The 23,954-nt window shown below is 40.8% G+C and overlaps 3 protein-coding genes across 3 annotated transcripts; 2 read left to right on the top strand and 1 right to left on the bottom strand.

Moving 5' to 3' along the window:
• Positions 1–876: 876 nt before the first annotated feature.
• Positions 877–3,710, top strand: atp6v0e1 (ATPase H+ transporting V0 subunit e1). The gene is made up of 4 exons (XM_049586582.1): positions 877–1,096; positions 1,627–1,674; positions 3,083–3,206; positions 3,327–3,710. The coding sequence occupies exons 1-3, from the start codon at positions 993–995 to the stop codon at positions 3,174–3,176; spliced, it is 246 nt and encodes an 81-aa protein (XP_049442539.1). The 5' UTR covers positions 877–992; the 3' UTR covers positions 3,177–3,206; positions 3,327–3,710.
• A 639-nt stretch (positions 3,711–4,349) lies between these two features.
• On the top strand, positions 4,350–10,439 carry LOC125895044 (vesicle transport protein SEC20-like). The gene is made up of 5 exons (XM_049586814.1): positions 4,350–4,433; positions 6,240–6,331; positions 6,426–6,530; positions 6,731–6,847; positions 8,236–10,439. Exons 1-5 carry the CDS (start codon positions 4,353–4,355, stop codon positions 8,447–8,449), a joined length of 609 nt encoding a protein of 202 aa, XP_049442771.1. The 5' UTR covers positions 4,350–4,352; the 3' UTR covers positions 8,450–10,439.
• Positions 10,440–11,304: 865 nt separating this feature from the next.
• Positions 11,305–13,343, bottom strand: nkx2.5 (NK2 homeobox 5). The gene is made up of 2 exons (XM_049586637.1): positions 12,936–13,343; positions 11,305–12,304 (listed from the first exon to the last, which is right to left on the bottom strand). Exons 1-2 carry the CDS (start codon positions 13,300–13,302, stop codon positions 11,691–11,693), a joined length of 981 nt encoding a protein of 326 aa, XP_049442594.1. The 5' UTR covers positions 13,303–13,343; the 3' UTR covers positions 11,305–11,690.
• Positions 13,344–23,954: the final 10,611 nt, after the last annotated feature.

Below are 23,954 nucleotides of genomic sequence, written 5' to 3'. Positions count from 1 at the left end.
GGTAGAAGCTGTTTTTCAGTCTGTTTTTGATTTGATGGTGCTAAAGCGCCTCCCTGAGGGCAACCGTTCAAATAGGTGGTGACCAGGGTGGGATGGGTCTCTGAGGATGCTGTGGGCTCTCCTGAGGCAGCATCTATTGTCCTCAAGACATGGAAGAGGGCAGCCAATGAGCTTTTGGGAAGTGTTAAGGTATTCTTCCTGAGTATCCTTAGGAAATACAGTCTCTGTTGTGCCTTCTTCAGCAGTGCTGTGGTGTTTGTTATCCATGACAGGTCCTCCTCGATGTGAGTGCCCAGGAACCTGAAGGATAGGAGTTACAGTAAATGCTGCTTGTGCATGCATATATTTGTCTGAGGGACTTCATTTAAATGCCACATGCATTTTAAGGAAAACAAGTAAAATGAAATCAGATTAAAGTCGTGACGTGCAACATTTTTTGTCACATGAGGTCTGTCTACTGGTGTTGCCTGTTTGGTATTTGTGGTTTTGTAGTTTTACAAATGAGCAGTAGGTGTCACGTTTTCCCCACAGACTGAACCTTTTCATTACTCTAAGTCCGAAATGAAATAGTGTATAATAAATAATGTCAGAAGGCAAAATGATTTTACAAAGAGTCTGTCAAAATTGAATTCTTTGAACAGCTTATGTTTAATCCAAGGAAAATGGTCCTAATCATTTTTTACAAGCTGATTTTACAGTTTCTCTGTACTCTTAACTGTAGTAATAAACAGTGCGTTTATCTACAGAGCAGTACGACTTAATTATCCTTGTATCTTTTAAGAAAGGCCAGACTATAATCAGATATATGCTTTAGAAATTAATAAGTATAACCGCACTCGCCCTCCTCCTCCTCCCTCTGGTTACTAGTCACATGATACACATTGCCACTTCAACACTGTGGATCCTGTCTGGCAGCTGGACGGTACTGAAGTTGTCTTAAGTCGAAAGTTTGTACTTTTTGAATATCTTTTGGTGTAAAAAGAAACACCACCATGGCGGAACTACGTTTCGTGATCTCCATGTCCGTGGTGACCCTGTTTTGGGGCATTATTGGAGGAGTGGTGCCCTGGTTCATCCCCAAAGGACCAAACAGAGGGTGAGTTTGTTAGCTTCGCTTTAGCTTCCAGCTGGCTACAAAGAGCTAACGTTAACTAAGTTAAGATTATATTACATGTTATCCCTTGACTGTCAGGTGTATAAGGTAGTGATGGTTTGTTTAACTTAGTTTCTTATCGTTACATGAACAGTTTAAGAAAGTTTAAGCTTGTGGGTGAACTTTACTCGCTAGTTGGTAAAAGTTACGGTTAGCTAACTGAAGCTAACTTGACAGTCCACTTCCTCCCGTGACATCGATGGCAGCTCAATCATTTTTACCTCTTTTACACTGGGGTTATTGACACCTCTCTATCACAAATCTATATTGTATTTGCCGGAATATTTAAATAATAAAGTCAAGAATATATATACACCATCTCTGGAAAATGTGTCCAATACAACTTCCTTTATTTGCCCTGTCACTCGCATCACGAGATCACACTGTTAATGGCCTGTGTTGCGTTTAAGACCTATTATGCAGTCGTTAAATATTCATTATACCACTGTTAAATGTTTTCTCTATTCCCACAGAGTGATAGTCACAATGCTGGTATTGACTGCAGTATGCTGCTACCTGTTGTAAGTATCCTCATAATGGAAGTGTACAGGATTTCTATAACACTATGTTATAATAGATGTCATACATGTGTGCACAAATAGCACGTTTAATCAAATTATTGGAAGGTCAGCAAGATTTAGATCTATATTATGAATTGTGGAAAGGGTCAGTCAGTTTATCCATTGACAGAAAATTGCTTGACATTTATTTATTTATATATTCAATGTTTATTTGTATAGGGACAAGTATGTAGCAGACATAAATGCCACACACCACAGTCTAAGCTAATTTGCAATGCCTGTCTATAGCTGGGCCTTAAGATACAAAAGACTCAGTTACAAGAACACAGTGCAAAGTACACACAACAGTAAAAATAGAGACATAACAATACAAGACACAATCTGCAATGCATATAATTAGCACCATAGAATAGGAAGCACCAAATTAGTCATGACTGCATAACTGATTCCTCTTTAAAACTGTTTCAGTTTGAGTTGAAGTGATCGAAATCAGGATCCAATTTGAGATCTGTTGGTAAATCATTCCATATATTAAACACACAGACAGAAAAAGCTGAGGAATGACACAGGGAAACCTTACAATTCCCATTGGCTGCTCCATGTGTCACTGAGCCAGAAGTTCTAAGAGGAACCACAGTGTCACCTGCCTGATCATGTAGGCATTTATGAATGAGTTTAAAATTGGCAAAATTAATGACATTATCAAAACATAACAATTTAGTTTCTGAGGAACATGGCAGTGATGTGCTCTTAATGATTTCCTGTCCAGAATTTTAATTGCTACTGAATAGATGATAGATTATAATCATTTAACATGAATAATTTCAGTAATTTGATACACAAAAATAAATTAACAAACATTCCCTTGTTCCAGCTTCTCAAATGTAACTCGCTGCTTCTCTTTGTCGTATGTTTTATTGAATATCTTTGGAATTTTTGAGTGTTGAAGACGTTCCCGTGGCCTCTGGGACATTGTTACTAGCATTTTTCAATTATTTGATGACATCACTTTCAGTTGCAGCTTTGAAAATCTACATCATAAATAATAAAACAAAAAGAGTACCCATTATGCGCATTGTGTTTCTCTGTTGTGATCAATTATTTACATTCACACCACAAGTAGTTGTAAGTGTGCATAGGGTGTCATGTTACATGTTAGATGGGTAAAAGAGTATAGAAGAGACAAAACAGTGTTGCAGCCAAGTGGAGGTATTTCCCACAGGCCCTCAGTTTGACGCTGTGTAGAATAATAAATAAAAACTGGATGTTTTTTCATCACAAATGCGGGCCTAAATTCAGAATTATCTTTTGTGAGAGAATAAGAAATGGCCTGCATAACTGAGCTTAGAAGGATGTATTTTCAATTGTACAAGTTTGTCTTTATCTTAATCTTCCCTCTGTCCATCAGCTGGCTGATAGCAATGCTCGCCCAGCTGAATCCACTCTTTGGGCCTACTCTGTCCTCTGACACCATCTGGTACCTGAACTATCACTGGCCTTAATCTACCTTTCTAGGACTCCTGACCATGCAGGTAAACTATTGAACCTACAGCTGATGCAGTAGCTTTCATGCAGCTCATAAAGCCTATAGATTAAGTATTTTATTGCTTGGCTTGAATTTTTTAAACTTAGTCTGTCATTTCTCCCAACAGGGAAGGAATTGATACTGCTGCATACCAATGGACGTCTGCTTCTCACTTCACGCAGAGATCATTCCTTCTGAATCGCCTTAAAGTCAGGTCTCTGTGTGATTACTGAGTGATGCCCACACTGGTGCCTTGTACAAAAATGATTTCCAAAGGACTTCTGAGAGATCTCACCGAATGTGCTTTACTTTAAATTAAAGCAACCTCCACTTGGTGTTGTTTGGCTTACGCGTTATGTATATTGTGTTTATTGCTGTTGTTAATATGAATGACCGTGCATATAAATAGTTCATGTGTGTTGTGTTTGATGCCGTCTCTTTTTTGTCTGATGATATCAGTGATGGATGTAATCCATTCCATAGATGTTAATTAATAAACTAATAATCAGTATTGGTCCTGCCTAATTTGCCTAATTTTTGAATGTAACTTAAAGTATGAATGATATGACTTGATTTTCCAAGTCAATAATGTCATTGTAAATATGATCATTTCTCTTTATTATGTTAACATGCAGTTAGTGGTAATTTAGTTTGGTCCTCCAAAAGTATGCCACATAATAAAGAACAGATACAACAAGGCAGTACAATGAATGGAAAAACAACACCCAACTTCTAAAACATTTCCAACACAATAATAATCATTTGTTGACCACTGTAATTTTTTTTAAAAAAAATTAAGTTTGCACATTTGTATGCATTTTATATCAATATGTAAAGAATGTATGCATTTTATTTTCATGATACATCTTAATTACATCACCAAATATGTCATTAAATAGACTAGAAAGTTATTATAACACTTTTGTATAAATGTGTCTCATTTCAGTGCGTATAGGTAAAATAATTTTTTCAAGGTGTATCAAATCTGTTCATTTTTTGTTATATGAAGCATAGGATTATGTATTACAGGCATATATATATATAGTCTCTTTTTAATACCAGAAAATGTACCGGTTAGTACGGTCGAAGTCGACGGTCGAAGTTCAAAACAGCCTTCCTGCTTTCCGTAGTTTAAGCCGACTACGTTGGCAACATGGCGTCCTCAGATGTCCACGTCCGAATATGTGAACAAGAAATACTCAAATATGACTTGGAAATCAAAGCTCTCATCCAGGTGCGAGTATTAATTTGGTAAGACGACTTAGCGCCACGTCGAGACATGCTGGTGTGTTAGCTTGTCATGTAACGGAACCGTGTTGTTGTGTGATAGCATCGATGCTACATCAGTCAGCCGGTGCACCGACAGCTCGAGCTGCTCTGTCTCGAGAGGAGCTTCCGCTGCCGGTGTAGGAAAAGTGTTTCAGCTTATCTCTTTAATGTACCAAATGATCTTACGGATAAGTTAAGACAATTATATGAAATGAGAAATTAAAACTGGAGGCAGAAGAGCAGGAAGCAGAACTATAAGTGTCATAAATTGGCAATAAATAAAGGTAACGTTAGGTCATTCTGTTGGAAGATGAGGCGTCATAATGACACTGATTTGGAGGAGGATAAATGTGCTTTATTTGCCATGTTTTTCCCCCACAAATTATTATTAATATTAATAATAGTGTATTTGTGATAATTTAGCCACTTAATGCTGAATTTAATTGATTAGTCAATTACAGACAACTGATAGGCAAGGCAGCTTTATCTGTATAGCACATTTCATACACAAGGGCAATTCAAAATGCTTTACAGAGCAATACAATATAAAACATAATAAAGGATACAGAAAAGAGTAAAGAGAAAAAAGATATCCGAGGTAAAATTAATTAGCCTACTAAATTATTTACAATTTAAAAAATAGCAGAATTGTAGACAAGAGGTGCAAAAATAAAATGATCCATTTAAATTTGAGTTTAAAAATAAGGTTAGCCATTACAGGGTGGAGTAGGCAGTGTAAAAGAGGAATGTTTTTAGCTTTGATTTAAAATTGGTCAGAGTCGGCGTGTCTAATATCTCTGCATGACAACAAAACGCTGCTTCACCATGTTTTGTTCTGACTCTTGGGACGGTCAATTTTCCAGCCCCAGGTGTCCTCTGGGTAGATTTTGATGATCGATTAATGGTTGAAGTCATTTTTAAAACAAAAACTCCAAGTATATACTGATTCCAGATTCTCAAATTTCCCTTTGTTCTTTGCTTATCATATCATTTAACATATAACACATCATATCATTTTTTTACTGTTCATCAGAAGGAAAAACAAGGAATTTAAAGGCCTCTTTAGACTGTGGGACATTGTAATTAATTGATAATAAAAAGAATCATTGCAGGTTACTTTATTTTTGAGCACATTTGGTAGCCTATGTTGACGGATTATTCCCACCTGACAGAATGATGCACCTCTTATTTACAGCGATTACCAGTGATGGCTTATTGTTCGAACACTGATCGTCCATCAAGGTGTCTTTACTGTCACAAATGAGAGCAACATTCATTCATCTTCTAACCGCTTCATCCTCTTGAGGGTCGCTGGAGCCTATCCCAGCTGACATCGGGCGAGAGGCAGGGTACACCCTGGACAGGTCGCCAGACTATTGCAGGGCTGACACATAGAGACAGACAACCATTCACGCTCACATTCACACCTACGGACAATTTAGAGTTATCAATTAACCTAGTCCCCAATCTGCATGTCTTTGGACTGTGGGAGGAAGCCGGAGTGCCCAGAGAGAACCCACGCTGACACAACATGCAAACTCCGCACAGAAGGGCTCCCACACCCAGGATCGAACCGGCAACCCTCTTGCTGTGAGGCGAGAGTGCTAACCACCACACCACCGTGCCGCCCTGAGAGCAACATGTCAATACCAATAACTTCACCTGACAGTGAACACATAAATGCATGTGTCTCTCTCATCCTTTTCTTGATGTCTCACCATAATAATTGATTGCTTCAAACACATTTGTGATGTTTTAATTACTTTGACAGGATTTTGAGCAGATGGCGATGGAGCAGGACAAAGAGTCAGACAAGCAAGCTTTGATGAGTCAGGTGGAGGGACATAGAAAGCAGATGCTGAGGTAATGTTCACCATTCCTTGACTTGTATAAATAATATTTGTAATTGAATATCTATTTAATGATTTAAATTTTTTGCCTACGGCTCATTTTGCAGTAACCAGACAGGTTGGAGGAAAGCCAACCTGGCCAGCAAACTGTCCATAGACAATATGGAGAAGCAGGCACTCCTTAATGGAAGAGATAGTGCTGTGAGACAGAGGTGAGCTGATGCATTCAGAGACAGGGATCAGCTTTATGTCTTGGCAAAGTATTTTCAAACAACTTACTAAATCCTGCCAATGTTGTAATAAGAAAAAAATACATTGTTTTGTCATCCTTCTAGTCCTTTTATCATATACGTTTGATCAGAAAAAGGACATTTAAATCAATTGTATGTCTTGCTTTCTGTCTGTTTCTCAGGAAGATGACCAAAGAGGGGCTGGCTCAGTCAGCCAGTGACATCACGGAGAACCTTATGAGCATCAGCCGGATGATGGCTGAGAGGAGCGTCTTAACTGTGTGCTACCAAAATCCTGAATTATCTCTCTAAAACCACGGGCACCAAGTACTTAAATTGTGATTGTTTTCTTGAACTTGTTTGATTCAGATTTAAAAGGTACTAAAGGGGATCAGGGGCGGCACGGTGGTGTGGTGGTTAGCACTCTCGCCTCACAGCAAGAGGGTTGCCGGTTCGATCCCAGGCATGGGAGCCCTTCTGTGTGGAGTTTGCATGTTCTCCCCGTGTCAGCGTGGGTTCTCTCCGGGCACTCCGGCTTCCTCCCACAGTCCAAAGATATGCAGATTGGGGACTAGGTTAATTGGTGACTCTAAATTGTCCATAGGTGTGAATGTGAGTGTGAATGGTTGTTTGTCTCTATGTGTCAGCCCTGCGATAGTCTGGCGACCTGTCCAGGGTGTACCCTGCCTCTCGCCCGATGTCAGCTGGGATAGGCTCCAGCCCCCCCCGCGACCCTCAAGAGGATGAAGCGGTTAGAAGATGAATGAATGAATGAATAAAGGGGATCAGGGGCCGGTTGCACAAAACACATTAAGTTAAGATTTTTCTTAAAGTCCTAGTTAAGGTTTCCTCAGAATAAAACTTGTTGCGCGAAACACTCTTAAGTCTTCTCCTTAAAGTTTCCTTTAAATGTTCACTTAAGTATTTATGGTTTTCTCCTTGCCTTGGTCTTATACTTAAGGAATGCCATTACATGAAAGACCTTAGTGACCAAAGCAAGATAAAGAAAACTTAAGGTACCCTCAACTCTATCTTAACTGCAACATGACTGAGTTTATGGTGGTAAATGAAAAAAACGATCACTCCAGAGGAGAGTGTTCTGCTACCAGGAGGATCCAATGGCTAGGCTTTTGATTTTACACTTTAGATTTTATTGAATTCAGGTTTGTTGCAATTTCTTACAATCTTTTTCGGTTATCTGGGTTTTTTTTTGGGATCACATTTACTTACGTGCTTTTCATGATTGTACTCCTCCAGAAGTATAATCTTTTCTACCTCTGACCAATATGGTTTTCTTGTCCTCTATTCTTTTGCCATTTTTCCACTATCTAACTTTAAGCCAAATTTGTGAGATGATAACAGGCATCACAAGCGTGAGTCCTAGGTAACAAACAATCTCCATGGAAAATTTTGCCGCTGTAAAATGTCTTTCAATGCAGTAAATTAGTTTTTTCTTAACTAAGGAACCTTTTAAGGGATTCCATGCAACTGTGTAAGCCCCTCAGCTATGGAGAAAGTAAGCCTTGAGTGTCATACTTAAGGCGAAAACTTGTGTTTTGTGCAACCGGTCCCAGCTAAATCACTCTGTTGCCATGGATGTTTAGGCTGGGGCAAAAACTTTGTGTCCAGTGATTTTAGAAGACTTTAATCATTTCACAGTATTTGTTTTAATGCACGTATTAATTACACGTCTTCTTTGTAAAGCAACCTCCTCGAGGACAATCCTAGAGACCAATGAGGAATTTAAGACCATGACGGGGACCATCCAGCTCGGGAGGAAACTCATCACCAAGTACAACCGCAGAGAGCTCACCGACAAACTGCTCATCTTCCTGGCGCTCGCCCTCTTCCTCGCCACAGTTCTCTACATCCTTAAGAAGAGACTGTTCCCCTTCCTATAGACCAGGTACCTTTCTGAGGAGCTCTCCCATTACCACATACATTACTTTCCATGCTCAGTGCAAATGATTTAAACAACCCCAACTGCCTGCGTTTCATATTACACACACATCACAGACGAGTGTCTGCGCGGTGGAATGTGGACCGCTCACTCTGCGGAACTGTGACACTGCTGAGGGTGAAATATTGTCCACAAAAAGTGAAGATAAACCTACATGGCTGTAATGGCCATGCAGTGTTTTATTTACTGAGAAGGGTTTTGTTCATCAATGGGAGTATTTTATTCTTCTGGAAAAGAAGACGTACGTGTTGGTGGCATGAAATGTGTTAGACGGCCATCTTTGATTAGTGTGAGAGTCCATTGCTTTTAATGAGAGGAGATAGACGATCCACATGAATCTTTTCTTTCATACATTCCAGTACGGTTTCTGTTTTCATACATATATAGTTCACATATAAAATACGCACAGTACATATATTCATAAAGATACTTTCCGTACTTTCTGTACAGAAATTATTCTCACTCCTATAATGCTCTCTCAGTTTACTTCAGATGTTGCCATGACTACAGGTAATGTGCTGACGGCAGTGAAACTCATCTTTATGTGTGACACATAATGGGATAGATTAGAAAATGTCTGAAAAAATAATGTGAACACAATTTCAGTACAATTTAATAATTGCAAAATAAGTGCCACTATTAATTTCAATTAAACAAGCTCTTATTGCTGTGTCTGTCATTAAAACAATGACCGTACTATTAATTACTGTTCATCAATAGTAGTATTACATGTCACAATATAAAGGATGTATGTGGTGGGAAAATTTTTAGGACTTAAGACAGAAACAGTTCTTCACTAACTGATGTTTTAACCAAACAATTTCCCATCACCTGATATCATATAGTCACTGTGCAAATCATGCAACGATTATGATACAAGCATTTTGTTTAATTGTTATTTATGAGGATATACTGTATAATCACTGTGAGGTATAAATTATTACATTATAATGCTATTATTTAAAAATACAATACTGAAATGGCTTTAAACCTTGATATAAGTCCGACTGCAGTCACTCAGTTTGCGTTTCACCAGCTGGATAAGCAGAACAGTGCTTGTGCCTGTATATATGCACTTCAGTTTGTCCCTATGTTTTATTCAGTTAGCGAGCAAACCAAAAAAAAAATTCAAAGAAAGAGTGCGCACACTTCCCTCCATCTCGGCCCGTGTTAGCTTGGCTCTGGTCTGCAGCGGAGCAGAAAAGCTCAGAAAAGCAGTGGCAGTGATCACACTGGCAGAGATAGAGCAGCATGCATCCCTGCCTTTCTTCAGATAAGACCCGGAAAAGCAGATTATTCCGACCCGTTTCCCCTCTCCCTTTCCAGCGTGGGTGGAGGGCGAGGGGGGATATTTTTAGGCTTGCACGGCGCCGTTATCTGACGTTGCCTTTTCAACACCTCGGAGGAGAGGGTGGCCAGAGGAGCTACATGACCTTGCTACCCTGTCTGCAATTGCCTGGCATTGCCACTGTTTAATACATGTTAATATTGTCAGTATTGACTATCAATAAACACAAAGTCCTCTGGCTTGATGTTTGACGTGTTTCTCAAATGTGTGTTTGTGACGGTGTGTTGTTTAAAATGAGATGGGAGCCAACAGAGCATGTGTGGAGAGACCTGAGAGATGCATAAGCGTCTCTTACTTGTGTAAAGTGGTGGCAGTTGGGCAGAGCCCGTTCCCATATAACTACACACTTAGACAAGGCCTCTGCCTCTCTGTCAAGCAAATTGGACTATTCTTGCATTTAGCACCGTGATAGTGTCCATCAAGTGTTTGGGTTTGTATCTGGACATGTGGAGCGGGGTCTCAGGGGAGCGTACATGGCATCACACTCATGGTGTAAACACAGGAACCAGACAGAACATCCGCAACTCTGCATTCATACCGTCATTTCTACAGATTTGTCCAGTTATTGGTTTGTCATTGTGTATTTTCGCTGTGAGTCCAGTTAAAGTTTGTTGGTTCAAACTCTCAAATAAAACAAAGCAATGACTTTACAAAATCGAAAAAGTTTCAAAAAGGAAGTCTTTAATAAACAAGTATACTGTCCAAAAATAAAGAAATGTCTTGGATCAGGTAACATCTTGAATTTGTCCTCATATTTACAGATACAGAGAAAAGGTCACTGACTCTCAGGATGCCATTTGTATAGAAAATGTGTGTACACACAATACAGTTAATGAAAATTTGTAGTTCCATATAATCAAACAGAATATTCTTGCTGAACCTAATTAAATACACGTCAAGGTCATGGCTCGCAGCCATCTCTGTCCCAGCAACTTCAACATGTGTGTACACGTGGCTGACAGCGGGTTGTAAAAAGCATAAACTTTTTTTACAACCTTTTAACCTTGTTTAAGCGTATTGAAGGAAGCTGCCTAACAGCCACTTGAACATTTTAACCAGACACAAACCATGTGAGGGTTGTACAGATGTTAGAGTCCTTTATGTGGATCTACTGTATATAACCGGGTCAATCACTGTGTGACCCACAGGTACAGATTATATACTATAATTATAATCATAGTTCACTATTACATATCATATAATGTAGACTTATTATTGTTTTTAGTGTATTTCTTAATGATTTAGGAACTGATAGTCAGAGCCAAACCAAGCCAATTATTACATTGGACAACTTTAGATAATTTTAAATAGTTGCATGTCAACAATATTATTATTATTTTTATTATTATGAATAATAATAAAAAAAAATAGCCTATAAAGATTTAATTATTTTAATTAATTGATATAAACATTTAATAATTTTCCATTGCCTTAATTGTTACAAAATTCTAGCCTATTTTTCATCTTTGGTCATCTAAAATATTGTCTGATTATTTTTTTTTTTTAATACTTATAAATATTGTATCAGAAAAACAAAAAAACAAAATGAACATTTTACAAAATGGTCGGGCAAATTTTAGAATAACATTTCAAGAACTGTGGCTGCAGCTTTTTTCGCTCAAATGCCGTGTCTGCTCGCTAATATCAGGGAAATAAATAAAAATGTAACCTATTCAGGCAAAAGCCGGTGCTGAAAACAAAAACTCCCCAAACTAAATAGCCTAATTAAATATAAGAGAAGTTACACAAACTCCGCAAAGTCTTGACACATTTAAAAATGCATGCATTCATAAAATAATAACTGAATATGTAACACGAGTATTTGATATTGAGTTTACCACGTCCTAATGCCATGTAACGAAGACACCCCATTACTGGAGGGAAATGTGCTCTGCACGTTATTCAGGTCCCCTACCCCAAAGTTCATGTAGCTCCCGTTGTTGGAGGATCCCTGCATAGTTTGCATTGTGGCTGCGGGATAATTACACGCATAGTTTGTGTTGCAGCCGGGGCTGGTGTAGTTACTGAAAGCCGGGTAGTTGTTATAAGTGAAATGGTTGATGTGACCCATACTGTAGGAGGGGTTGTAAGTGGCTGTGTCCCCCGCCAGGCAAGGCTTCCCATCCCGCACCAGCACCGGCACCGACACCCTCCTGGGCGGCGGCAGAGACACCATCTCCAGGCTCTGGTCCTGCCTCTGCCGCTTGCATTTGTACCTCCTGTTCTGGAACCAGATCTTCACCTGGGTCGGGGTGAGTTTGAGCACCCCGGCTAAGTGGTCTCTCTCCGGGGCCGACAGGTATCTCTGCTGCTTGAAGCGGCGCTCCAGCTCGTACACCTGCGCCTGGGAGAAGAGGACGCGGGGCTTCCTGCGCCTCCGGGGCTTGGGTCGGTCCGGGTCCTCGGGTTTTATGTCCTCTGCAGGTTCGGTGTGAGGGCTGAACTCCTCTGAGTTACCAGACAGAAATTAAAAGATAAAAATATATATATATATTTATAAGTGCAAAAGTGATCTTTTGACAGAGGGGCTGGAGGCATATTTATTTTCATTAACACAACACATTCAACTTCTACTAGTGCTGATCAATAATAACAATAATCATATAGCTATTATAATATATAATATTACATGGTATAGTTAATTTGCTTGTGACACTTCAACCAAGTTTGGTGATTTAGCTCCCCTGGTCGCCCATGATGCATTCACTGTAAGCTCTGGGGAAAAGTAAACACGAATAACACACCTAATCGAATAATGTAATTGAAGATATATTTGCCAGTGCAGCTTTTTTAGTCTTGATATTTATATTTTGATATAAATTTTATAGATCTATATAAATGTAGCAGGCCTATAAGAAAGTGCTGACTATCATCTCAACTTTTAAATTTGCTTAAATTTGGAAATTCCAGTGTCACAGCCTGTAGGCCGGTCCAGTGAGTGTTCCCCATATTAATGCGTATTGCTTTGGAGTTCTGTGTGGAGCATCTGATGCGTTTTGCACAAGTGAAAGACCACAATCCAGTGGGCCTCGTTTTGCACAGGCCTACAAAATCAAGTTTTATCCTGTCATCAGCTCACCTTTTCTGCGTTTCCCCTCAAACGCGTCTGATTTCCCGTCCTTCACTATATCCATCTCCATGAGTGATTTCCCATAAAAGGCAGTAGCAAAGTTGAGCGCATTGCCTCTGCCGGCTCTGGACTCATGGAGATCCTCTCCAAACAGCGAGGCAGCGGCGGCGGACATGTCCCGGAGAGGCTCCTGCTTCAGGCGGGCCAGCATGCAGGAGGAAGAGGAGGAGGAGGTGGAAGAAGAGGAGGTCGGGACGGTGCAGCAGTCCATACGAGAAGAAACGTCCAGGGAAGACACCATCACGTCGTGACTCTGCTCCAAGTTTAATATATCCTTTACAGAGAAAGGAGTGGACGTGCTGGGGTTTGGAAACATTGCCAAGAGCAGAAAAAGAAAGCTATTAACCTGTCATGTGGAGGTAACTAAAAAGACGTCAACAAACTCCCTCTCCTTCCTGGTAATATTTACTGGATTTAAGTATTAGTTTGGTAGAGCAGACTGATCTTGAGTGAAGTGTGCATTTTGAATGTCAACTTCTGTCTCCAAACTTTTTTTCTTGGCCTCCCTCTCCTCCCGGTGACGCAGGGAGGAGGAGGGAGGAGGGGAGCCAGTGGGACCCTCTGTATGGAGCCATTGGTACTCCCATTTCATGACGTGAAGTGATGTTTGGTACATGCCACGGCTGATGTTGTTTAGGGGCCTACATGTGTTCAAACTTACACCACCCCAGATCTCATCAGTCTCTTACCAAATTAGCCATTTATTTTATTCTACCTTGGTTTAGGATAAAGTCTGGCCTCTTACGCACAATACGAGTTTCCAGTCAATTCCAAAAGGCCAGCATTGGGACGGATGTTTACACACACCTTCAAGTACCAAGAGAAATAATTTATCTGACTGCATGTACATCAGACGTGTGTATTAATGACTAAGGAGCCAAACTTGCACCGTTGAGGTTACTGAGAGGGATCAACAGGGGCCCGTCGTGCGCGTGCACGTGTTGGGGGGTGTCGGAAACGGAGCAGACAACAGGTTGGGTCCCTGAACACGGAACCTGAAACCAGCAGCGACACACTGTGCTGTCTGCCTCCGAGAGATTCTGGAGCCACTGTCTGCGTTATCAGGACGCGATAACAGACGACAACAAACCTGCACACACACACCCACACACTCCCACCCACGCTGCAGGCCAGGTTATCCTAAAGATGTGTCACATATGACACCCAAGGTTTAACCAATAAAACAGTAACATTTTGTTGCTTTTCAGCTTCAGATTTAGCAGTTTCGCTGAGTTTTTGTTCATAATTCCAGTGAACAAGACACTCCTGCCTCCTCCAGCTGTATATTCTTCAGCATAAGACAGTGTCAATTAAACATACAATCAGTGATTTGTAGATTCACAACAACAAAGTACAAATCATCACGCCGGACAGCAGTAAAACGGGAGACAACCGTGCGTAATGACGCATACACGTGTTTCCCCCCACGCAGTTGGCACTAAACCTGCTATTAATGCCTGTGGAGACGGTCACAGGAGACAGACAGTATTATCGTTTGTTTTATCTTCAGCGTTTAGCACAGCCACGGGGTAAATGGGTCCCCCTGTCTCCGACCTAGCGATGGTGTTTATAGTTTTAAAGACTATTTGTGCGCCTCGAGAGCTGATGAATGGCCGTAAAATCTTTCTCAGGCGCAGTGAGAGTCAACACTGGCCCGGCTCTTGCTGTAATAATTGGCGAAATAAAGTAAACGCACGAGGGGAGGGTGGGGCACAAGACGTGGGGGGAAATGTTCTCATCATGATTGATTTCTTCTGGCTTTGTGTGGTTAGAATGTAATGTTTTACTGTTTTCCGTCTATAGTTGCAAATAGATATTCAAAATCCAAATCAATAATCCCGTGGGATTATAAATTATCCACTAAACTAGACGCGTCTTCAGTTCCACCGGATAGAAAACTGTAAATTGAACATGACAGGTCTGGCATGTGTTTCATATCCCTAATGCTCCGTCCTACAGCAGCCCTGCGGTCCCCTTTGACCTATCTTTCTGCAGCACATCTCCAACTCAGATAAAGCGTCAGATAAGGTTGCTTAAAAACTTCCGCTGCATGAACCAGTGAGTATTTTGAGGGCTGCGTGTCGGAGTGAGGAGCCTCTCCGCGTGGGTGTGCGCGCGCGCGCATGTGTGTGTGTGTGTGTGACCCGAATTAACATTTTTGTCTCTTTCCTAGACGTTCCTGGTGGCGCACGACGCTGCTTTATAATGGACTCTCTCTGTCCTGGAGGCCTTTTGGTGATTTAGATCCATTAACTGTTGAGTGATTACACTGATTGGGATGCAGCAGACTCATTAGGATGTAATCCGGTTAAGAATGGCATAGCAAACATTTTACACTTTCACCACAAAACCTGGTTGGCCTCTTTACCTGCTTAAAATCTCAGTGCGTCAAGACCTATCTCAAACGTTTTAGTAATATAACAATTTCTAGTTTCAGAACTTTGTATATGAAAAAGTAGGCTGTGCAAAAATGAGGTGTAAAATGCTAGTTTAAACTGTTGCAATGTGATATATATTATTCTATGTCATTTTGTAATGTTGAAATGCAGAGTAGCTGACTTATCTGTCAGAAGTAACTTTTAAAAATCCAATATTCATGTTGTAATATTTAGGAAAAAAGGTTTTACATTTGATTTCTTTTGGTTGGATGATCATGAGAAATTTGAGTTTTGTTTCACGGAGGGAACCTTTTTTGTAGCTGTATTTCTTCGTCAGGCCTGGGATAGAAGGAAGTATTCTGTTTCTGGACTGAGCAGTAAAACAACGTGTACTTTGGATTGTTTACTGCAACGTCATTGTAATGGTGTCTTGTAAACCCATGGGGGTTGGGCACATGTAAGTGTGCATGACACCAAATAAACAATCAATCAATCAATCAATCATGTAGAAAGTTTCAGAAAATGTCTAAATAAAGAACAAGTGCTTCAAAATGTTGGAGGACAATACATAAGTACATGTAGGTACTGTTAACTCCTGAGATATTGTTGAGAAGATTAAATGAAAAACAGAACGTACTATTAAAGAATCCAACTACAGAATAAGAATCAAAAAGCATTGGAAAAGAAGCCTGAAAAACGTATAACAAAATTCACATATATGGGCACATCAATAGATATACTCTATATTTATATACAGAATAAATACACATACACTATATGTAAACACACGTACACATATGTGCTGTATTTTACATACAGTTACACACCAATGAACATAAATGTGTACACACAGACATACAAATACAAAAAATAATTATGCGCATGCCACTAAAATAATGTATAAAACATTCAAATAAAGTGAAATCAAATAAAATATTCTTCACTTCACAATTGAAGAAAGAGAGAGTGAGTTTTAAGAATTTAAACGAGGACATACAGTGAACCCGCCTGACCAGACAGGCTCAGTGCTCGATAAGAAGAAGCCCACTCCCGATGCCTTTCATCTGGAACCCGGGACAACCAGAAGGGCCTGCTTGAGGATCTTACAACACACCCTGGTTCATGCAGAGTTACAAGATCTGTGATGTTGAAATCTGTAGTGATGTGCTCTGTTGTTCTGGATATACTAAGAGTCTGGCTGCTTCTGATGAGACATTAAAAAGCACTGTCTCTTGACCATCTGTGGAAATAATATAGGCGACTGGAAAGTTTTAAAATTACTCTTTTCTTTTATAAAAATTACATCTGACTGATTTGTCTTCTTTTCTAGACATTAAAATATTAAGTCAAATTTTTATAGTTTAAGGAGACAAAAACACCACACTTACGTTGTCATAATGTAACAACACAAATTTATCACACCGACCAAAGGAGAATATTGGAAGGACAATCCAATTATTTCATGTATACAGTAGTTGATGCACACTTGTGGACGAATACAATGCTTCAAACTGAGTATTTTCTTCATTTAAAGATCATTTTTTGACATTTCTGCTTTATAATTGTTAGTGAGAGAGACAGGAAAGGCAGAGGAGAGACAGACGATGACATGCCGCAAAGGGCCCAGGCTGGACTCAAGCTCTGGCCTCTGCAGTGAGGGCTCAGCTTTAATGGTGTTTGCGCTGTGCGTTTGCAGAAAGCTCCCAGGACGCCTCAGACCGACTCATATCTATGCCGGGGAGTTTAAATGGGAGCTAACTTAAAATTCAGCATCATAAAAAAGAAAATATGAATTAGCCTGTTCTAAAAAAAAAAATCAGTTTTGAAACTAAATTCATTCAAAAATGACATTTATCTCTTTTTGAATTCATTGCCTGATGTGACAGAGATACATTTCTACATTTCTTATCTTGTAAATCACTGAAAAACCTTCATAATTCTGAGAATATTAGTCATTTTTTTCCCCTGCATGGCAATTATCATACATTTTGTCTTCAAAAATTGAAACAGTAACAAAATGTTAACAATAATTCCTGACCTACATTACAGTAATACAAATTACAAGTTAACTTAGCACAAATATTGACTGGACCTGAATTAAATTGCCTTCTAAACACATAAACCTTTAACATCAGACGTCACAGCCTTTGTGTGACCCAGCAGCACTGTAGCCTGATACACTGTCAATTCATATCACCACCTGTTGCTCCATCTTTCTTTTCAAGAGTTATATTTCCCAGTATATCTCCTGGTTCCCTCGCGTATAAATTAATGCTTGATACTGTCCAGTTTGCTTTGGGTCCAAGGTCAGGCCTTGTCAGCTGCATCATCACGCCATGTCTCCACCTCTGCCGCTCCTTGGATGTTTCATATAATATTAGTAACGGGTGGAGATATGATGAACTGATAATAGACATGATTGATGTGGTTTGCTGGCTGATGAGTTAAGTCTTTGGCCCCTTGGCTCTGTGTCCTCACCACCACTCCCTTACGAGTTACACCACCACCATGTGGCCATTACAAGAACACACCCAAACTTTGGTTTAATCCTTGGTCCGTGTGCTGTTTATGATGACAATATGGATTTTTATTGTAAGAATAATCGTGGTGGAGCTCCTGTTGTGGCAACTGTCATTCAGTGGTCAGCATGCTGTATCATTTATAGCGTGAGATAAGCATCCGCTGATCCAGGGTCAGGTTATTGAAACTGGAAACTAACTGAATATGGCAGGAATGTCGAGTGCCATCTGTCTGTGCATCATTTGTCTTGTCTGTGATGGAGGGAGCAGCATCCCCTTCATCTACACTCCATCCTCTGCCTCCTCCTGCCAACCTCCCCTCCCCTGACTCGCACCCTCTCAGGTCATGTTCATAGGCTTGGCAAAGCTTCACACAGTCTTCTGCTGAGTTCAAGGTGGTGTTAGGGTCCCCAGGGGACATGAGAGGATGGTTTTTACTCTGTGGCTGCTTTAGTTTTGTCTACAGCTGATGTTTGAGGTCAGTGGTGGGATACTGCTGTATTGTAGCTCATGAGCTGATGAATGGATTTTAAGGGACAGGTTGTGCCTTGCTGACATGTGCAAACTCAATATGAAAGCTGGATTCTAAAGGGGTATTGCTGTGATTTAGTATAGTTACTCAAAATCAGAGCAGCAGAGGCCGAGATGTCCTAAAATTTAGTCAAGCTTCAAACCACTGGATGCTATATGTCCTATAACTTAACTCAATAGCATCTTTTATTAGACCCTCCCCGCCCTTAAAGGGATAGTTCTGATTTTTTTAAATGGGGTTGTATGGGATAGTCTACTTATCCATAATCAGTGTATTACCTACAGTAGATGGCAGCAGGCACACATCCACTTTGGAAAAGCAGACAGGAATATCGTTACAGAAGCTAAACAATGTTCTGCTGTGGATGGGCGTGGCAGCAAAACATATTTTAGCCACCTATACCCACGTTTAACCATCAGTTAAAGTATGTGGCTTGTTATTGTGTGGCTTTACTGAATCCAGACGAACCACTGAAAACACAGAGGTAACACAATAACATAAATAAACCAAGTGATCGAGTCAGTGAGACCAGCAGCTCCTGTGTTCTGTGAGGTAAAATTACTGTTGTTGTCAAAGGAGTCTAGAGCGTGCTTCAGTTCCCTGTCGGAAAGAGCTGTCTTACGACAAAAGCAGTGAAAATATTCTAAATATAGTGTACAATTAAACTGATAGGTGCTCAAAATACTTTTTGTTGCTGCCCCCTTCCACAGCAGGACATTGCTTAGCTTCCATGGTTGTACTCCTGCCTGCTTCTCTATGGATAAGTGCATCATACAACCCCACTTTAAAAAAAATCGGAACTATCTCTTTCACTACAAGGTAAATGGATGTTGAATCAGAGACATATTAAAACCAAGTATCCGGAGTAATAGAACCCCCTGAGCTGCATCTGCCTGATAAAATTTTTCCTAAAAAGATTAGATCTATCTTCGCTCAAGTGTCCATCAGTGTGTGTGTGTGTGTGTGTGTGTGTGTGTGTGTGTGTGTGTGTGTAAATGAGTGAATGAGAGACAAAATAAAATAAAGTGATTTTTGTGTTGAGGTAGAAAAGTGAAGTCTTGATGGGCAATACCAAACATTTTTAATTTGGTACAATACTGATACTGATACTTTTTGTTACAATTTTAACAATACCAACACTGCACCAGTGGTTAGCACTGTCGCCTCATGATTATGATTATGGAAATGAATGAACAATACAAATTATAAATCTTTTTACAAATATTTAACTTTTTAACCAGTTTTAGTATTATTAACTTTGGGGTTTTTATACAGCTATTTATATGCTGTGTTACTGATTTTATACACTGTAGACTGAATGATTTTAGACAGGGCTACATACACTTAAAGGCAAATCATATGACACATACTGGCGATTAATAACAAAATTATTACAAAAGCAAATATGAGCAAAATTTAAGAAAAATGTTGGTCCTAATAAGTGTAAAAATGGTCCAGTATTTTACAGAAATACTATTTTTAAATAATAGTAAAATAATTAACATAAATATGAGCAAAATAAGTTAAAATACCAATAACAGAAAACATGTGCATATGTCGCACATTTTGTATTTATGTAATTTTACTTTCGTCCATCCCTACAGTACATCCATTTAAAGGAGACTGAAGTCTCAAACCCATCCTGTGATGACCCCATTACCTAGGTTATTTTTTCAGACTTTAGAAAGCTTCCTCAAGAGCTACCCAAGACTTTAGACAACTATTGTTGAAATTATACTGTAGAAACTAGTAGGCAACAGCACTCACAAGACTGGAGTCAAAACCAAGTTTTAATAGGACAACACACAGCCAAACAAAGTGACAGACGCATTCTTCAGTGTATCAGACTGGCACCAGTCACAGTGCAAGGTGTAATGAGAGGCAATAGACACCATATGTGTAGCAGCTGCAGCAGTGACAGGCTGACACAAGACAATTGCCAAGTCTGATGCAAAGTCTGATGCACAAGAATCAATACATGCAAACAGAAACATTCAAATACAGTGAGACATATAAGAACATCAAAAATATTAAGCTTCAGACTAGTTGAATGAGAAATTTTACTGTAAAAATTCATGGTTCCTCCATTTCACGGTATTTTTAGAAAGTTTTCTGCATTATTGCAGTGTTACTAGAAATTGTTGCTCCTCTGAAAAAAAACCAATATCTCTTTAGTCATGCTGGTATGTTCTGAGGATCTCCACCCTTGAACCTGTGGTATAGTCGCCACTATGCTTTACTTTTCTCATCAAGTGCAGTGTTATCTGCTCTGTCAGTCCGCATATGGCTTTTGTTGTTAGAACACAAAGTGACCAGAGGAGGGCAGCATCACACAGTAGTTTACTGACACTCCTACAATAATACCTCAAACTCATCATATCTTTTTGGATAACTGTCATTGAATGTTGTATCACATCATTACATCAAATTCAGATTGCAGACATTTGCAGTTCTTGATGTAGATTGAAAATTGTTGCAGTGCTGCTCCTGCATTTACAGCAGGTAAGACCTACTGACTCATTGTTTGCTGAAAGTGTGTTTATCTGATCTGTTCATTTGAACTTTTCCAACTCTAAATTATACTTGTCTGGTGTATTAGCAGCTATGTAATTTCCCTAATGCTCAGCCTATTTGTAAATATACAGTATAGCTCTGCGTCCTCCTTTGTCCCCTCTATAAATATTGGTTTTCATGAGCATGAGCTCATCCTACTAGAGTTCTCCAGTGACCCAGGACCAACTATGTGCCCTGAGGTTTGCAGCGTCTCTCCGCGAGTCTGCATGTGCTGTATCAGCTGCCGTCGCTTTATGGCCCTTAACTCACCCAGCCTTCCCTGAGCCCATTTAACATGCTGACTGCTCTATTTTCCATGCAATTGGAGTTGACCAAGAAATGAGGTAAGAGCATTGCTAATAGGCTAAATGACCAACATTGTAATAAGGCTTGCCGGAGCAGCTTGATTACCACACTTGGCCCTGATGGATAATTCATGTGGAGACAAAAGGTGGCGTGGAAAGAGCACTGATCTCTGTGCACGTCTCTGGTCAAGGATGAGCCCTGCGTGCCACATATCAGGTCCTGACACACACATAAACACACACACACCCACACTGTCAGCTGTGACGTGCATGTATCGCCACGAAGGCCACTAAGTCACTGGCGTCATGCTGTCATCCTGTGCAAAAACCAGTGGCATACTCACACATAAACACATCATTCAGCGACTCTGAATCCATTTTCATCACCTCTAACTGTGTGGCAAGTTCTGCAGCGTTTAGAGCATCGATCATTGTGTCGTCATCTTGGCACAGAGACTGTGTCTGGACACTGCTTCATCCAACTTGAGCCCATTATTCTCAGTATTTGACAGGAAAGTTCAGGGACCACCGGCATGATGGCTTGACCCACGTCTCGGACACTCGCTGAGAAGTCTGTTGAGCAGGTTAAAACACAGCTGAGCAATTTAGAAAAGGGCTAATTATAACGTGCTGGGCTGAGCTGAGCCACCGAGTCATCTAGCAAGCGCAGGACTGCGTAAGGTTACTGTACGCCCACTGTGTGTTTTGTGTGCGAGAGTGAGAGACAGTGTGTTAATGTGTGTCCTCTTCCTGTCTTCCCTCACTGCCTGTCTCTCCCTCTCTAATGGGGACAGTATGAGAAGAGAGCTTGTGCTCCGTCTGGACCTTTCTAATTGCCCCTGCCACAGAGGCCTGATACAGCAAGACCCTGTGTTCCCAGCAGGTCAGGCGTGTGTGTGTGTGTGTGTGTGTGTGTGTGTGTGTGTGTGTGTGTGTGAGAGAGTGTGTGAGTGAGTGAGAGAGAGCGAGGTAGAGAGAGACTCGGGCAGACAGAATCATCACTCAGGTGGTGCTCCCTTGGCTCCACCACACACATTCAGGCCCCACATAGAGAACACCATTCATTATAAATATCAGCGCTACGGGAGCAGAGCAGGAGTGGTGGGAAGAGATATGAAAGGGGGAGGAGAAGGTGAAGGAGGAGAGGGCAGGACAGAGAGATGAGCAGAGGAGATGGGAGATATTTGTTAGACGGTAGCTCAATAAATTCTGTAGAACTTTCTAGTGTCTTTATCAGCCTTCTCTGTTGAGAAAAGGCTTCTAGGATACACACACACACACACACACACACACACACACACACATACACACACGTATGCAGCTCCATCTTATGCGAGCACATAATCTTCCTGCAGCCCTTAGGCTCTCTACTATACTGCCAGGCCAGGTTATGAAATCCACCCAGGGCCAGGTTACAAAAATCCTCTCTGTGGTATCTGCCAGGGAAGGCAGCTCCGTGTTGACAGATGGGCACAGCATTCCTGGGCCCCGGGCCTCGCCAGTGCTCTGCCAGGAGCCGGACTGAAGGAGCCATGGAGAGGCTGACTGGCATTTCTTTACACCTATGTGCTTAATTTCTGTGGCAACCTCGAGGCACGTACGACATGAGTTACATTCCCTGAATGCTGCTCCTTCAAACTGACACTTAGGGGCAGTGATGGGTGTTACTGTGGAATGAATAGGGTAGTGATGGGTGTGGATTCATGCATGTGTCTGATTTAATTAAAACTGCATTAAATTGATATGGTAGCTACAAGGCTCATATTGATTTGGTCACTTTTCTTTGTTAATCTCCTGCGATGTAAAACATGACTTGTAAATTCCTTTTTTCTCTGGGTTTATTCACATGTGACACCAAGCTTACACTGATCTAGAGTGTTTTCTAGTGGTTTACCTCCACAGCTGAGGCAGGCTCCGTCCCATGCTGGCCCAGTTATGTGATCTATGTCCAGGCAGGGAAGAAAAGTTCGACCCCTTCCCCCCACGCCTCATGCTGCTTCCACAGGGATAGTGTTTTACATGCTCAAGGTGAGTGGAATACCAGCACAGCTCCTGTTAGCCCTGTGCTTTACTCGCTCAGGGTCCCCCATCTCTCTGCCCTATCTACCACTGACCACCTGCTCCAACACCGTCCCCTAACCAGGTCACACTAATGAAACCTGCATGTGGCCACTTAGCATCCGCTGCTCAGACTGCACACAAAAATACAAACTCAGATGATTATGAGGGCAAGATATATATGTTTTTAAATTCTTTATCTTGGCAAAATTAAGCAATTTCTTGTGTTTTCATGTGAAAAAAATGTACAGTACATTCTACTTTGCAATTCAGCAGAGCATTTGGAACACAAATATAGCTTTGGCATGGCTGAACTTAATAGGCTGGCATTCTGCAAAACCATGCCACATTCTCCGCAATCACCACTCTTTAACATCTAGCACTGCATGGACACAATGTTCCAAGACGCAGTGCACAGAGGGTGCCCTGCCAACTCCTCAGACAGTGAGAGATTACAGTGATTACTCCTAAAGCAATCTCACTATGGCCTGATGTATGCATGGGGGTACAAAAAAAAAAGAGGGAGGGGGGCTGGTTTGTTGGGTGGGTGGGTGGGGGGTTCAGGAACATTGGCAAGTTTCACAGCCCGAGAACAAAAAAGACCTGCAAAACGTGAGCGAGTC

Source organism: Epinephelus fuscoguttatus, linkage group LG9 (genome assembly GCF_011397635.1).
Source record: "Epinephelus fuscoguttatus linkage group LG9, E.fuscoguttatus.final_Chr_v1".
Taxonomy (NCBI): domain Eukaryota; kingdom Metazoa; phylum Chordata; class Actinopteri; order Perciformes; family Serranidae; genus Epinephelus; species Epinephelus fuscoguttatus.
The sequence above is the reverse complement of the archived record's forward strand: the minus strand, read 5'-3'. Positions and strand labels throughout refer to the sequence as shown.